The sequence below is a fragment of the Drosophila hydei genome, unplaced genomic scaffold (assembly GCF_003285905.1).
Source record: "Drosophila hydei strain 15085-1641.00,03,60 unplaced genomic scaffold, DhydRS2 tig00008135-arrow-pilon, whole genome shotgun sequence".
Lineage (NCBI taxonomy): Eukaryota > Metazoa > Arthropoda > Insecta > Diptera > Drosophilidae > Drosophila > Drosophila hydei.
Window position 1 is genome coordinate 472,406 of NW_022045844.1, and position 17,595 is coordinate 490,000.

At 44.1% G+C, this 17,595-nt stretch overlaps 1 protein-coding gene across 1 annotated transcript; it reads left to right on the forward strand.

The window, feature by feature from the left end:
- Positions 1–1,637: 1,637 nt before the first annotated feature.
- On the forward strand, positions 1,638–3,012 carry LOC111598730 (ras-interacting protein RIP3). Its single transcript, XM_023314122.2, has 2 exons — positions 1,638–1,822; positions 1,930–3,012. The coding sequence occupies exons 1-2, from the start codon at positions 1,690–1,692 to the stop codon at positions 2,766–2,768; spliced, it is 972 nt and encodes a 323-aa protein (XP_023169890.1). The 5' UTR covers positions 1,638–1,689; the 3' UTR covers positions 2,769–3,012.
- Positions 3,013–17,595: the final 14,583 nt, after the last annotated feature.

Below are 17,595 nucleotides of genomic sequence, written 5' to 3' on the forward strand. Positions count from 1 at the left end.
GGTTTTTGTTGCTGTTGCGTTGAAGAATGCACCGCAAAGTTCTATTTTTAGAACTCTGCAGCAGTAGAGCTTAAGCGAAGGCTGTTCGAATTCACGTCTTTACAGGTCGAACGACTGATCGCGATTGTGAAAATTTGAATACAAACATTGACGAGAGAGGGAAAAAACAGATTTGGAGTCGGATGCCAAGCTGCAGCTACAAATCAATTGAGCCAGTCACAACAATCACATTGAGAGGCGATCGTCCGGCCGTCCGCTTGTCTGGCTAGGCACAGGTTCCACAGACAAGATCGATGGTACGCATGCATAAATGCCTCCATAATCATTTTGTTGTACGAAATTTAGACGTCACTTAACTGTCAGTCGCTGTAGCTGAAGCGCCTGACGAACTGGACGAACTGCAGCCAGCGAGCATATGGACTGTGGGTATGCGAGGGGGCAGACAGCGCGCACATTGCGCGACAGAATGGAGGAATACAAAAACCCAAACGCGGCACAGCTCTCGGCCAGATCATGTCCATATTTGCATTTTTGAAATGACACATGGAAATTTTTGAAAGCGGAGCAGCCAAAATGGCCAACAGATTGACAGCAGCTGCAACACACATACACACACACACACTTACACAGAGGCAGACAGACAATATGGAACGGAACGCTAAACGAAAGTCGTGCACAAACTGAAACCGTCGACATATGGATATGGATATGCTATATGGCTATATGCCTATGTGTGTGTGTGTGTTTGTGTTTGTTTGTGATTGCGCTCGTTGCCAAAGATAATTGCTGTCGCATATTTTTGGCGTCCACTTGTTGTCGCCGCAACTGTAACTGCAACTGTTACTGCAGCCAACTGTCAGCAACATGTGTTGCCGTTGCTGCCTTTTCGGGCAACATGTTGCAATCGGAATGTTTGCTGCCAAAACGCTAGAAAACTGAATTTATGAAAACGCATATTTTTGCACTTTGTGTCACTGTGCGAGCCGATGACGTTGCCGGTGCGCCAAGTTCAATGTCTGGAACCGACGAAGCAAACGAACACAGCGAGAACATAGCGATGCCAACGCCAACGTCAACGAACGAGAGAGCGAAAAATAAAAAAATAATAAAAAAACAACAACAAACGCGTAGGCTGCAAAGAGCAATGAGACAAGAACGAAAACAAACACGAATAATAGAGATAACGGAACCAGTACCCAACACTCTGAAGCCAATTTAATAATGAAATGGAAACGAGGCTAAAGCTTTGCTAAAAGAAGAGCAAATGCAATAAATAAATGCCGTGCACTTTAAATACCCTAACTAAATTTAAACCAGCGGCCATTAGACTTAGTTGCTAAATATGCAGTTAAATTGAACTTTATTCGCTCTCCATTTGATTGTCGTTTTTCTATGCTCATCAATTTATTATTTACTTTCGAAATAGGATGATTATCAAGCAGCTTGTGTTACAAACGCATTAATGAACTTATCCATGTCGCCTTTCAGTGTATTAAGCGAAATATAAATGCAAAAACAATAAGCGTTGCCCTGTTGAGAGAGCACGCCCAGAGAGCTAGTGAGCGAGGGAGAGCCAGAGAGCGAGCACAGACAGTGCGCGTCGCCGGCAAATTGGTTCTCTCTTTCCCGTGGGCTAGCCACATTGTTGCTGTTGTTGTCATTTTAGTTTTGTGATAAAGACGCAGGCAAATGGACATGCACAGGCTGATCAACGAGGTTAAGCAGCGGCCGGCACTGTGGGACGCCAGCCATCCGGAGCATGCAAACCGCGTGGAGACGCTGCGGCAATGGCGCTGCGTGGCAGATGCGCTGGGCGTCAAAGGTGAGTCAGCCACCACGTCAAGTCAAGCTAAAAGCAAAGCTAACTGCAAGCGCCGTAAATTTCGCTCTCTTTCTCGCTCTCGCCCGCTGTTTCTCTCTGGCGCACAGTGGAACTGTGCCGCAGTAAGTGGAAGAACCTGCGCTGCAGCTATCGACGGCACCAGCATCGCACCCAGCAGCAGCAGCAACAACAACAGGCTTCGCCTTCGCATCAGTGGTCCTATGCGGAGGCCATGAGCTTTCTGGACGGGCGCCGGCTGCGCGCGGACAGCAGCAACAACGAGGACGACGATTGCGATCTCGGCCTGGCCGAGCCCATGTCATTCAAGACGGAATTGCCGGCGGATGAAATGGAGGCGGACAACGATGATCTGATGCTGCAATTCCAAAGCATGGCCACGCCCCAAGCGCTGCGTCGACTATCGCACAGCATTTCGTTGGCTAGCGCCGCCGCCGAAGAGCAGCAGGCGGTGCCACCCGTCAGTCCCATGCCCATGAGCACGCAGTCGGCCATGGCAGCCGCTGCGGCAAGCAGCTGTCATTGTGCCAAGCGTGTGGACGAGCAGGTTAACTTTCTGGAGAGCCTGGAGCGTGAGGAGCAGCAGCTGATGCAGTCCACCAGCCAGGATTTGGCACGCTGCAAGAATATCCTGCACGTGGGCGACTCCGATTACAATTTCCTCATCAGCTTTTTGCCGCTGATGAAGCAAATGTCGCCGCTGCAAAACATTACCTTTCGGGCCAAGATGGGCGAGCTGCTGTTGCAGACGATGCAGCAGTCACACCAACAACAACAACAACAGCAGTCACAGCAACAGCCAGAACAGCAGCAGCAACAGCAACAGCAAGAGGAGCAGCCGCTGCCGTCGCAAATGTTGTTGAACCAGCAGCAGATGGCCTTGGACCAGGCCCAACAAGTCAGCACTAGCTCCACAAATTGGAATTGAGAGCGCGGCTTTTCGCAGCGAATTGAGAGAATAGAGCGAATTGTGAACGAATCAGTGCGCCTGCTCGCCGCACAGTGGGCGGTAAGTGCTTGAAAAGGTTGAGGAAAAATATAAATTTGGTTTGTCATAAATGTGAAAATCTTCCGAGTTAATTTTAATTAAAGGTCGCAAGTGTTTGAGACTCATATATGTTTGTACCATATATGTATGCATGTAAAGCTGTCAACTATATCTAATACTCTCTGTAATTTTAAAACCTATGCTATAAAAATTTCTAGCTGTTACAAATTGTAATTGTAATTGTAAAAGATTTTATTCGCCTGATAAAGAATATGTTTAGCAAACTGTAAGCCGTTTTGAATATTTCAGCTGAGATTATTTAATCAGTTCCTAAATTATGCAGTAACCCTTGACTTTAACTGCTTCACTTGTGCGCTCGGCCAAGCTGACTCGTCAAAACACCCTTAGCCAGACTGAGATCGGAGGAAGTTGTCATTGGGTTTGCCTTTTGTAGTGTGAAGAAAACATTTTATTGTTAACATTTGAACCCTTGTGAAGGGTTAGACGAAGGGTGCGTGAGAAAATTTGTTGATTTGATCATCAAAAAAAAAACAAGGGTTTACGTGTCTTTTTATTTGGCTTGAAATTGGTTTTTACGTTGATCTAAGATCAGGCACAGATTTTGGGAAGCTGTGCGCATAATTGAGAAATGTCCAGAGCAATAAAAAACAAAACTAAAGTCAAGATAACTTAGATAGGGCCAAGCATGGATTTATATGTGAGCAAAATGTAGAAATAAATTCAAAAGAAAGGAGTAACTGGCATCAACTTGAATCAAAATCTAGTTCAAGTTGAAGATATTTTAATAGCAGGTACCCTACACTTGAATAGCAAAAGGTCTATCATAGCTTCGATTGATACACTACGAATCTAGCATGGATTTTTAAGGAAGTTTATCTGTATTCAAAAGAATTTTATTCTTAAATTGTAAGGAATGAGAGTTTACATTTTAGAGAATTAAATTCAATAGTTAAGGATCTTAGATCTTAATCTTATATACTTCAATGACTAAATATATATATATAAATAAATACTTGATGAGATTAGACTTAAAGTCAAAAAAGCCAAATTTCGTAGGGTATAAAAGCTCCCCTTAGCCAACTGGGTGCGCCATCTACAGTTACCCATAACTGTCATATTTACGTAGCCCCAATCGCAGCTGCAGGAATAGCGCTTCATGATTTCCTATTTGCAGTCATGATCTCATCTCGACTGGCTGCATCATTCGAATGGAAGGGGATAGAAGATATGCTTTATAGTCGCGTGGGTGTACAGCAGCTGCACAGTGGAGCTGAGGTTTGGGCAGCGCTATAAGCTGCCTTCTAGACGGCCCACACAAACACGCACACACACACACGCACACACATACATGATCAATAAATTACAGTAGAATGAACCTCATGTAACAGGCTATGGCGGCGAGCGTTCAATGGTCAACGGCGGTGGTCCTGTATTAAAAGCCAAGTCCAAAGTTAACATGGCCATAAAAGCGGCTACAAAACAAACAACAACGGCAACAGCAACAGCAACAACAACAACAACAACCCGATTGGAGAGGTCGCCCGAGAAATCAACGCAGCTGCGGATGACGAATCGAAATTGACATTGAACTGCAGCCGAGGCGACAACAACAACGGCAAACACAACAACTTGTTGCTTGCCTGTAGCCTGGTTGCCAGTTGGCCAACACACACACACACGAGTCAATTGTAAAGGCAAACAATACAAAAAGCGGGCCAAAAAAGTTTAAGGTGTGTTCTTGAGCTTGAAAGTGCTGCTGTTGCTGTAGCTGCTGCTGTTGGTGCTGCTGCGGCTGCTGCTGTGATTGCAGCAGTCAACACTCTTAACTGGGCCCAAACTCAATTGCAAATTAACAGCAGGCCCAGAATCGAATGCAAATTGACATTTGTCACTCGAACGTGCCCACTTGGCAGCTAAATTCCAGCACGAGTTGCTGCTGCTGTTGTCGTTGTTGCTGCAACATGTGTGTGCACATTCCATTGGCCATTTCCATACCCATTTCCATTTCCATTTTCCATGGCCGCGCTTTCAACTATTGCCGCATGGAACGTTTATTTTTTATTTGATGGATTTTCGCACCGTTTTGCTAAACCCCAGCAGAGTTTTTGGTTAGGCATAAACGTGTTAATGACAACAGCAACAACAACAACAACAACAACAACAACAATAGCGGCAAGTCTTACCTGTTGCGCGTCTTTTCATTGGCTTTTCTTTGCCTCTCTTTTTTGTTCTTTTGCCGACAAATGCAAATTTCTCAAATCTATTCTGCTCACGTCAAATATTTGTATAGATTTTCAGGTCCGTTCTCTGGCTTTGCAAGTGCATTGTGGCACACAGGTGTTAAAACTCGCAGCTCATTGTTAATGCGTGTGTTTGCATTGTTATTTTATGGCTCTGGATGCTGTTCGCTTGGCTGTTGGCTGCTGCAGGCCGTTTGCATATTGCGGAATTTCCCAGCATTTGCTCGATTCATCGAAAGGGTTTCCGAAAACCCAAATGCTGACGCCTCATGCAACACCTTTCGCATATTTGCATGTGGCCTAAACAAAAGCCGCAACAGGTGCGTCTCACCTGGCCCAAAACAGATGTAGTTGCTTGCTAACCGATTATGGATTAGAATACGTTAAGTGCTCGCTCGGACAATTGGCTACGCTAGCTGGGCCTCACATGAGTCTCAATTGAACAATTCAAAAGTGATTGTCACAGCGAAACGGCATAGGTAAACGAAGCTCTAAGAAGTCTGCATACAATGGAGGCATAGAATAGCTAAACTGTTCTCTAAGAAGTTAGAGTCGAATAGAGTCGGCGTATAGCTAAAGAAAACCATTTGCATGTAAGGCCAACATCGGCTAGCTTCTGTCTGTAATTCATTTGCAATTCCCAAGTTGTTAAAGCACAATTGCTGTGTTGATCTAGTCCAATCAAACCTTCTAACTACCAGCATCAACTACTTGAGTACTATATGATGTAAGCTGCTTGCATTTACGCACTCTCTGAAATCGTAAGTCGTCGATCTCATTAATCATTAAGCTATATAATATTGAATCGCCGGCACTTTTTTATGCCCAATGATTGATCGGATGGGTTTCCAGCGTTTGCATGCTCAATTCCCATATTCGCCAACGCCTGCCTCCTCGCCCGATCGTAATGATACGTTGCTCAGCTCTTGCTAATGTTGACTCCAATCATTGAGCATAATATCGGAGTGCAGACTAAACAGCGATCGCTCAAACCAATCAAAACAGGCACTTAACATTTGGGCACCCAAAATAATATAAGAAGAAACAACAACAACAACAACACAATGCAGCAAATGCTCGTTAGTTGCTAAAGATAAAATGAAGAAGCAGAGAATACGCTGAGTCACTCGAACATGGCCCAAAATGTGCGTCCAACTATTCTGTTCACTTTGCTTCGCCTTGGCTTCGACTTCGACTTCGACTTTGGCTCCGACTTTGGCTTTGGCTCTGGCTCTCCCGCTCGCAATCAATCCAACAACAACTCTCGCCATCTCGCTCTCTCTACAGCACATGTGGCTCGTTGCCTGGCAGCAATCAATGCTGTATGACAGCTAGGTTAACAGTCGATCCTACGCGCTTCCTCTTGATTTCGTTAAGTAAATCTCCAGCTTGGCTTGGGCAACCTTCACGTGCGCGTCGCCATCGTCGTCGCCAGCTGTCCGTGATGCCCCTGCCCCCGCCGCCTGCTCCTCCTCAGCTGTACAGCTTTCATGGCTTGGCTGTCGAGATCATGATCATGGCTTTAACTGGCTCTTGGCAAGAGGCCAGAGTACGTGTATTTTTAACTTGGCTGTTGCTCTTGGCGTTGGCAGCGACTGCGTTTATTGTTGTGTATGTCTCGACAGACGACAGACAGAGGGACGGACGAATGGACGAATGGACGAATGGACGGACGGACACACAATGTTGGCTCTTTAGGAGCAACCTATGCGAGTCTCCCTCCCCTTCCCTCTGCGCCGCCACTCAAGCTCCATCGGCGTCTGCGTCGGTTTTCTTTTTAAACGCTTTTAAACACCTGAGAAACTTGCTTTTTAATGTGCGCACATGTGTGCGGCTCACGATGATCATAACGACGATCATGACGATGGTGATGATCATGCGAGTCTAGGCTCGGACTGTGGCTCGTTTGTGCGATGATGAAGCAAATATAACAAATCTCAAAGTTATCAGCCCGACACGTTGCCCGGGCCACGCAGCTGAGTAAATCAATTGACGCGCACAATTCTAGGAATTCAGCTCCAAGTGCAGATCCCCTACCGTCCTCCCGCCCTCCTCGCCATCCAACTCTACCCCGGCGCCCTCTTCTAGCCGCTGCCCCTGCCCACGCCTAGCTGGCTGCTCATTTGAATGCGATCGCGTTGGCCGCTGCTCGTTAATGTGTTTGGCTGCCCCCACGGGGCATTTGGCAGCGGCAACATTTGTCAGACGATGCCTCCAGAGGAGGCAGCAGCAGCAGCAGCAGCAGCAGTCGAGATTTATACCTAAATGATTAACCATTTCTTACTCTAGGCTGGGGAGCCCGGATCGCTGCAGTTGCTGCCAGTGGGTGCCACTTGGTGTGAATTTGTAATGCGCCCGCTTTTTACTTGGCATTGACTTTGGATTTGAGTTCTGTGTTTTGGGCTCGGCTCGGCTCGGTTTGGTTTGGTTTGGTATGCTGCCTGCTTCCTCTGCTGACCATTCTTTAGCTGCCTGGCGATTGACACCTGCATGCATTTCTTGTTTCTCAGGTGTGCGACGGCTCAGTTCAGCTCAGCTTAGCTCAGGTGTCTTTCCCCTTATGTATGTGTGTGTTTCTTTATTTCATTTCTTCATCTTTTGCCTCGTTTTATTTTGGAGTTGAGTCATCGACCATTAACAATGTTGTTGTTGCTGTTGCTGCGGCTATTGGAAAGGATTTCATTGCTCATCTCTTGTTTTTTTGTTGTATTTGTGGCTCAGGTAGTTGTTGTTATGGCCCACAGTCGCATTCACAATCACATTTTGGCCGCTTCGGAACGGAACTCGCTTAATGCATTTACTGTGCGTTTTAATTAGGCAAAGTGCATCTTTTATTACCCTCGCTGTATACCCTGTAGATACTAAGAAACAGAAGATAAGACATGTAATGTTTGTTTTATGCGCATGGCTATTTAATGGTAGCATAACATTAGATAAGAGATTGTGAGCTGAAAGGATTATTTGTATTCTGAAAATATTTACATTGCTTCTAAAACGAAATTTATGTGGGGTGAGCAGAAGCACATCAAAGTGCATAGACGTTACGGTAACTCTACGCAGACAATAAGCAATCGCTCTCTCTCTCCCTCTCTCCCTCTCTCTCTCCTATTGCATTCATCCAAAAATAAAAGCTCTCTTCAATTTGTTACTCCTCTTTATGATAGCTTTTGTTGTTTTTTGTTTTTCCTTTTCTTTAGTGCTGGTTCGTTGCTCTCTTAGCTGCTGACCAACAATTTCCGATTGTCTGATTAAGTGACAGAGCAAAAGGCAGAGCCATTACATAAAATCCACTGCAATTCGTTGGCGCATTCACGTATTGCTGTATGTATGTATGTGTGTGCGTGTGTGAGTGTCTTTGTCTGCGTGTGAGTGTCAAAGCGGGTCACAAGCATTTCGCCAGCCGAAAAGTAAACAGCTCCAGAGCTCGAAACTTTTGTAGTTGGCAGCCCAAAAACGAGGGTACTTTACCGTTGTGTGTGCAGGTGTGCGAAAGCATTAAAATTCCACTCGAAAAGAGCTGAAAATTTCGCAAAACAACAAGCGCTAACAACACACAGCAACAACAACGCTGAAATGCTCGCCAGCCAATGGCGCTGGCGTCTTCCAGCCGCAGTTCCAGCCACAGCCAGAGCCAAAGCAACAGCGACTCAAGTTCCAGCTTACAGTTAACAGCTGAAAGCAAAATTAAATGACTGCACAAAGTTCAGGCGTAAGTACGAGTGCTTAAAAAAGTCGCACGACACTCAAATCACGACTAGAAAACTGAAAAGGTTTTGGAGCAGCAGCAACAACAACAACGAATCTTCCAAGTTGCAAGTTCAGTGAAGTTCAACGCGAAAAACGTGCAGGAGCAAAAAAGCAACACTAGTTGTTGCAGCTGGCAACAATAATAATACGCCCCCTATTCAACCGAGCCCCCTTACCAAGGCCCCGCCATCTGCAAGTGGCAGCCAATCATAATCACAGGCAGGCAATCAAAATTTGAAAATTTCTGCTGCAGCGCCGTTAATGAGCGACTCAATGAGCTTTATCTGGCGGAAGCTTCGGCCGCTGCTACTGCCAGGGCCAGCTGCGCAGTCGCAGTCGCAGTCTCAGTCGCCGACGCTGTCGCTGCTTGCAGGTGTTCGGCAAACGAAATATAAAAAAAGCTGCGTCATTGATTAGTACGCAGCGCAGCAAAAAACTAAAACTAGACTGTGTCAAAGAATAACGTAGGAGGGGGAAGAGATAGAGAGACAGAGAGAGAGTGGAGAGTGGAGAGTTCAGAGCGCCTGGAAGAAGTTGAGAAAAGAGAGCGCAAGCAGAGGAAAGCTTAATGGAAATATGCGTAAATTAGACTTTTGCTTTTAAGCATGAAAGTATGAAAATATTTTCATGATTTATACGTATAATATGCCCTTTATGGCATTCGTTATTGCTGGGTATTTTGCAGCTGGACAATTGCTCGGTTCGTTTGCGCCGCTTGCGACAGGCAGCTGCCAAAAAACATAAGTCACGATTTTCGCTTTTGTTAATTCATCAGCGAACAATTTGCATTTTTTTTGTGGTGCGCCGCTGTGCATTTCTTTACGATTTCTTTGGCTCGTTAATCTTTCTGGTGCGACCCTTTGCAACTGCAGCAACAGCAGCTTACAGCAACAACTACAATTGGCAACAAGCAACTTTAATTAGCATTTTTACGCCAACAGCAACGGCAACAACAGCAACACCACTGAATGAGAACTGCAATTATCGAACAACTGCAACTAGTTCGCATTGCTCTGGATTGCGGGTGGTGCAGCAGCAATTGCCAGCTGCAGCAAACGCGACTCCGCGCTCCACATTTCCCACAGCCCATGCAGCAGCAGTCGCCTTCTTTTTGGTTGCAGCGAATTTCAATTAAACGGCACGTCAGCAGCGATAAGCACAAAGACGCGAAACAGCGGCAGCAGTAGCAGCAGCAACAGTTGCTGCCGTTGCTGTTGCAGTTGCAATGACAGCAATGCGTTAACAATTTTCGCGCCACAACAGCTGCGACTGTTGCTGCTGCAGTTGCTGTTGCTGCCGCTGTGCACCATCTGCCAGTAGCCTAATTACGGCTCAAATGCTGACATAGTTGGCAGACGGTAGCCGTTGCTTCTGCACTTCTTCTAGGCCCAAATTGGAGTGCAGTTGCTGCCGCCCGGTTTCGTGCCACATTCTCATCAGCTTCACCTTTTTTCTTTATTTTTAACACAAATCAAATTAAGCGCTCGTTAGCTGTACAAAAATTTCACCACGACATTAAGACACCCTTTAAAAAAAAGACATTTTCCAATTTCGTGTTGCGTTTTATGTCCTGCCGCAGTCTCCGCCTCAGCTCCACCTCTCCAGTTGGGGCAATCAAAGTTCGCGTCGCTGAACGAGGTCGCCCGAAGAACGGGGCATCGTCGCCTGCGCTGTGGCAAGGCGTAATTACATTTAAGTACCGGCAACCGAGCCCAGTCAACTGACAACCCACTGAGCGCTGCAGCCCAAAAAAGAGAGAACAAAAACAATGCAACAACTGCAAATTAAATGCAACGTAGCCTGGCAGGCATAAGGCGCTCGAGTCCTGCTGAATCTGAACGCAAAGTGAATTGTAATTGGGAACACGGCGCATGCAGTTGTTGCTGCTGCTGCCGTTGCTGCTGCTGCTAGTGGCAGCTGTGACGGCAACACTCGAAGCGCGACTAAATGCGCAAAAATGTTGCAAAGACGATAATTTACAATTGCAACAAACTGTTGCTGCGGCACCACAACGCCAACATATTGCCAATTGACGGAGCTGCCCGACTGTTGTTGTACCCTGTGGCCGCAGGGCGACGATTTGCTTATAGCTTGTTGCACCTTGACTACCCTCTGTGAGCATGTCTATTAGCTCGAGTGCGACTTTGGCCATTGCATTGGCACTGGCTTATGATTGCAGCTGGGCGAACTGTGCCCAAAGCTCATTCTAAATTGCCTGTAAGTGCAGCCAAATGAGTTGCATGGACTTGGATATTACTTAAGATATAGCTTGAGTAGGGCGAGAGAGAGCTAGAGAGGGGAGGTTGGGAGACAGTGGCATATGTTAGAGATACAGATGGATAAATAGATACAAATACGTTTTGAGATACATTTGACAGTGCAGATATAGATATGCAGGCAGATAGAGGTATAGAAACAGATGCAGATACATATATAGATGCAGATACAAATGCAAGAATACAGATAGATACAGTTGAAGATACAGATTTTTCTATAGCTACAGATAGAGATACAAATGCTGATACAAATACAGACATAGATACATATATAGATACAGATACATATGCAAAGATACAGATAGAAATAGTTTCAGATACAGATTCTGAAATAGATACAGATAAACATAAATTTACAGATTGAAACAGTGGCCGATATATATACAAGATACATATTCAGATACAGATACATATATAGATACAGATACATATGCAAAGATACAGATAGAAATAGTTTCAGATACAGATTCTGAAATAGATACAGATAAACATAAATTTACAGATTGAAACAGTGGCCGATATATATACAAGATACATATTCAGATACAGATACATATATAGATACAGATATAGATACATGGATAGCTAGATATAGTAATATAAACTGACTTGTAGAGCAAATTCAACAGGCTTCACTAAGACATTTCACAGGGCATTCGGCAGTCGTTGCAGCCGCAGCAACCCTCAATTCAAGCTATCTGCAACTTCTCTAAAAGGTTAACAAAGCGCAGCCGCGTCGCATTCAGCAGCCCATTGGCTACTGTGAGTAGCTGCTGCTGTTGGTGCTGCTGTCCATGGTGAAATCGAAAAGTGTTCTGGACAGGAAACGTGGCTGCCACCAACACCAACAACACAAACAACACCAACAACACCAGCAACGAGGCGCGACAGAAGCCCAAAAGGAATGCAAACATGAAACACGATAATTGAGCAGCGTGGAAAAATTGCCAAAGACGCGAAATGGACAAATACGAATTACAGTATCCAAATCAGTGTCTTCCACTGACTGCGCCCCCTTTTGGGGTCTCCTCGGGCCTGGGGCAGCTCCCAGCAATTTCGTATGTGGCGGCAGCTGCAAAACTCATTTGACAAAAGCAGCGAGAAACAAAACAGCAACTGACCAAGCAGCAGAAGAAGGTGAATGTGGCAGGGCTCGGGCTCTTGCTCTCCCTCTCGCTCTCGCTCTCTGCCTCTTCCCCTCCCGCTCTCATCCTGTACAGGAATTCAAATAACTTGGCGTTTAATTTATGAGAATGCGCGGTAGCCGTTGCTTCAATGTTGCAGATGCTGCTCATGGGCAGCAGCAGCATCGACGGCGATAAAAATATTTTGGCCCAAATTGAAGTGCGCCGTCCGCTGCCCGCTGTCGCCCCTTTTGGGCCCAATTGACTCGCTCCTCGTCGGCGCATTTTATTAATCATGTGCGTAATTTATTTGGGCAGCAGCGCACAATTTCACCCAAATGGAAATTGCCACAGTCCGCGCTGCACGCGCATCCTTCTCGCTCCTTTGATTGGGTTTGCGGCTGCGGCTGCGTCTGCGCCTGGGGCGGTCATCGGGCTGCACATAATTTACATATTTTTACCGCTTGGCCGTCGAAATTGTCACAGGTGAAAGATGCGCAATCATTGCATTCATTACACACACGCACACACACTCTTACCAGCCAGCCACGCCCCTCTATTTCCGCCTCATTCACTGAGTCGTTTATCATTTCTTGTTAACCAGCTCGAGACTCGCCGTGTAATTTGTCGAGGCATGCTTATCAGCCGCCTCGCCTGGCGTGGCGATAATTTTGGACTCGGGCCTGGCACTGGCAATCGCAATCAAATGCCAGTGCAAACAAACATTTGTCTCTGCCCGACCAGGAGTAGGAGTAGGAGTAGGAGCAGCAGCAGCAGCAGCAGCAGGACCACCATTACGACGCCTTATCTTATCTGCTGCCTTCGCTGATGAGTCGACAATTTACTCATTGGGCACTTGCTCCCAGGCTCGAGCGAGGAATGCACAGACTCAGGCCACCATAGGGTAATTATCTGCCAGAAACTAAAGAGGGCTGCTCGAAAAGTTATAAGCAAAATGTGTGAAATGGGAAATATATTCATAACTATGGAGAAAATGCTTCATGCATTTGCAATAATATTTAAATAATGTAAATAATACTTAAAAGATGCTCCATCTGCATATCAAATATTGGCTTGGCAGCTTATACACTAAGAATTTGATAAATGCGTTCTTCCATGGGCTTTTTCTAAAGCAACTTTCAGCTTAGAAACTCTAAAACAAATTTAATTTTTTAGGGTTTCTTCAGTAAGCCTTGAATGGTCTCAAAGCCATAATTTAAGCTCAAATTATATTAAACATTTAAAACACTACATTTTAGTTAGCTCAACTACTTCCAGGCAACTGTTCGTCACACCCTCGCTGTTTCTATTGCTGCGTTGTTTGTGTTTCTATCGCCAACATTTCCCACTTTGCGTTGTCCTTATTTGTTTTGGTGTGTGAAACTCCCGAGAGACAGTGAGAGAGAGAGAGGCAGAGTCGCCCAGGCAGGCAGGCAGTCAGTCAGGCAGTCAGGTAGAGGTACCCAAATTGATAGGAACCTCTTCGAAGGGGTCTATATCTTCCTGTCGCCCGCTCGCTGTATCTATCGCTGTGACCTCCACTTGAGTCGCACAGCGCGTTGCACGTGTGCATCGTGTGTTAATCTCTGTTGACATTCCTGGAACTCTGATCTTTGATTTTGGCCGACAAATTGTTTCTGTTCTTTAGTTGGTTTCGCATTACGCACGTTCGAGAATCCTCGCTGCCTGTCTCTTGGGCTTGGCTTTAATAAGCGTTAACTTGGCAGGACTCAGCGACAAATTATGCTGAAGAATTTGTGCAGCGACTCAATTTGCCTGCGCTGCTGTGTTTTGGTTGCATGCCCCGCAGTGGCAGCCAAAGCCAACAAGTGTTCAAATTAATGATCCACAGATTTGTTAAATTTCGTGGCTCATTTCTGATGCCAATATGGGCGTGGCAAACACACGCAGCAGCAGCAACCACGACCGACCGCAGCCATACATTAATCGTGAATCAAACCTCAACTGCAGACCCTGAAAGACCATCATTTTTATCGAATGGGTCGCTTAAGCCGCTAGCCCCTGAGCATATTAATGGCTTTTGTGCGTTAAGATTGAGGAATTTCATAAAAAAGAGAAAAGAAATAAAAAACAAGGGGCATAAATATCTTTTCGTGGAAGCAAGTGCAGCGCAGGGGCTGCCATTGTTGCTGATGATGATGAGGCACGGCAGAGGCGCAAGAAAGGAAAGGGATCAGGATCGAGGCTTAAGTAAACAGCATGAGGTTTCTACAGGTTCACGTCTTGAGGTTTATTGTCGCACAGGATGGGGGCGCGCTTATTATTCCATTTAATTATTCCAATTTGAATGCAAACACTTGTCGACGTGATTACCATGCCACGCATTCAGCCAGGTAGTCGGCTGCCTGGTTAACTGGATACCTGGAATACCTGTGTGCCCTGTGCCCTGTGCCCTGTGGGCGTTCATATCAATTCGTTTTGAGTTTCATTTGTTTTCGTCAACGTCTTTCCACTACAAAATGCGTCTTATCAGTGCAGAGCTCCCTTTTCTTTAAGTTCGCTTCACTTCAGGGCAGACAGGCAGCTTATCAGCAGCGCTCAGCCTTAATCAGAGCAAATATTAGCTTACATTAGGTCATCGAAACGATAAAAGAAAAACTGAAAGTAGCTGCTCTTGAGGTCTGAGCTCAGTTCAAATATGAACTGGGATAGGGACAGGAAATGCATTCACATTTTGTGGACATCATATTTCACTTGATAAGAAATGTAATTCATGACAAGCACAACAACAACAGCAACAACATGGATCAACAAGTGCCCAAACGCACTTGTAGCTGAACCTGGACTTGTGGCTGACTTGTGTGCAGTCATAAATAAATATATATATATATATATATTACATATATATATAGAGAGTGTCAGGTTTGTCCATAACCAAATCCAAGTGCTGCGACTGTATCGCATTACCCACTCGACTTGGCGCTGTTTATTTTTTTGCTTTTTCCCAGGCGCAGAACTTTCAGAAAAGAAAGAGACTGAAAGTCACGTCGCATTCGCTGCGGAGAATGTCTTTGCTAGATGGAGTTGTCGGGGTCATCGACGCACATATACTATACTATATATATATATATATATATATATGTGTATAGTTATACAAATATATGTGACTGCTTTGACCATTATGTTTTATGTTTTGCGTTTCTTTTTACACCCAATGCAAGTGGACACAAATGGGGTATATTAGTTCTAGTAAGACCTTAGCTGACGAGCTAAGTTAATCTGCATATGAAAGTAAGACTGAAGCAGGGCAGAGTTCAGCTAGGTTAGAAACTGGTGAAGGTATTTGACGAGCTGCAACATCTGATACAGAGCAGCTCATACAGGGTATCTGATGCAGGAAGATGCAATCTATCAATGTACAAAAAGTATCTGCTAGCATCATATCAAATGCAGGGTATCTGCTAGTCAGTCAAGCGCCAGCAGAACACACTTGTTTCTCTTATATATATTTCTTTAAATTTAAGCGTCTGTGACAGTTTTATGGCGCATTTGGTTGCATTGATTTGGGTTCCATTTTTAACACTTTTCGAAATTTAATACAAGCCGCATTCATATGGATAGTGTAATACGAGATTTATTGGACAAGTATGGGTATTATCGACCAGAATGCGCCACAAATGTGAAGCCCACATCATTTTCGGTGCGATTAACGCGCCAACAGAAGAAGAAAAAGTTGTTCCGAATCTAACTCAGAAATTGCCGTTGCCCATTGTGTGTGTGTGTGTGTGTGTGCGTGTGTGTGAGTGTGGATAATAGGCTGGAAATTATGTTTTTATTGAAATAAATTAAGTGCACGTGCGTATATGTGGGCTGAAGCACGCTCGGACTATGCCAACTATACGATATGATAATGGACGGACAGCAATTGGTCTTGGAGCAGCGTGTAGAGCAGGCCATAGTAATTCTCTCGCTCTGCCCCTATGACACTGCAAATGCTAATCCAATCTACTTCTAATACGCACTCAACTAATCAAAATTTCTAAGCAAATACAGCCTTGACTTGACGTGGAAATAATGTGGCAGATGCCCAGCTATGGGTAGCGCAACTAAATTGGAAATATTTTTGTGATGATATATGTCTGAATAAAGCAAGGTACTAAAATGTATATATTTTTAATAAAATGATAATGATATAAATAAATTATAAAATATCATTTAACATAAAGGAAAAGCTTGTATATAATTTATATACATTTATACATTTATACATGCATTATACAGTTATATATTTATATATATTTAAAAGACATTTTATGATATTTTGTGTGCATTCAAATTGCAAATATAGCACATTGTCAAATTCATATCCATATCATTCAAATCCACTAGCATACTTACCTTCACCAATTATTAAAAAGAACAAAATTTAACCAATTGCCAAGCCTTGCCTTCAACTAAGACTCGCAAAGTAGCCAAACTACTCTCTTCAGCTCAGCTTCATTCTAACCATTCACTCAGCCCACTGCAGTAATCACAATACTATTTTTATTTTATAACATGCTCACACAATTTTTGTAACCCAGAATACCAAAAGTACTTAGATTTCATGTTCAGTCTATTGCATGTCAAAATAAAAGAAGAATATCAGGCTGTCAGGCTGTTTGAAGCGCAAAAATATGTCTTTTAAAAAAATAAAATAAATATGTTTTTTATGCTCCTTCATTCCTTTATTTGTCGTAAATAAAATTTGAAATTTATTTGAATAAGCAAATATAACCAAAGTCCACAGACAGCAAAGTTACTGCAGACAGCCAGCTGAGATTTATTGAAAGTGACTTAACTCTATTTGAATCGCAAATGATTTTAAAGCAGTCCATGACGAATGAGTACAAAATATGCTTACTGTATATCTTTCATTAAATTAAACTCTTCTACTCAGTTAAAGTACTAATCGTGGCTTTCTTGAACTTCGACCAAGCATAGCCCCATATTTAACTGCTAAGCTAATTCAGCTTAAGCTACGTTTGAGAGTAAAGCCATTAACTATGGCTCTTGGGTCTTTTGTCTAACTGATTCATGTATTCATATTAATATTTATAAATTATATTTCAATACAAAAAAAAAAAACTATTAGAAAATATTAATAAATACCTAATTTGACAAAGCAAAAAAAAAAAGAAAATAATAATAAAATAAATAGCTGTTAAAAGGCCTGTTCATATGCATATGCACTGCACAACAAAAGTCTGGGCCAACAATTTATTTAGCACACTCACAGCCCGCAGCAGCAGCAGGAGCAACAACAATGGGCTAAAAGTTGTCTGTGCCATAAACATAACATGAAATTTATTTAATAATATAAACAAAATGTGCGCCAAATTGCGTATCAACAGCAGCG

What these genes read in the sequence shown, in the direction of transcription:
- LOC111598730 (XM_023314122.2), top strand. Translation starts at nt 1,690, where the DNA reads ATGGACATGCACAGGCTGATCAACGAGGTTAAGCAGCGGCCGGCACTG. An exon ending in AGATGCGCTGGGCGTCAAAG is followed by an intron (nt 1,823 to 1,929) that starts GTGAGTCAGCCA and finishes TCTGGCGCACAG; the next exon opens with TGGAACTGTGCCGCAGTAAG.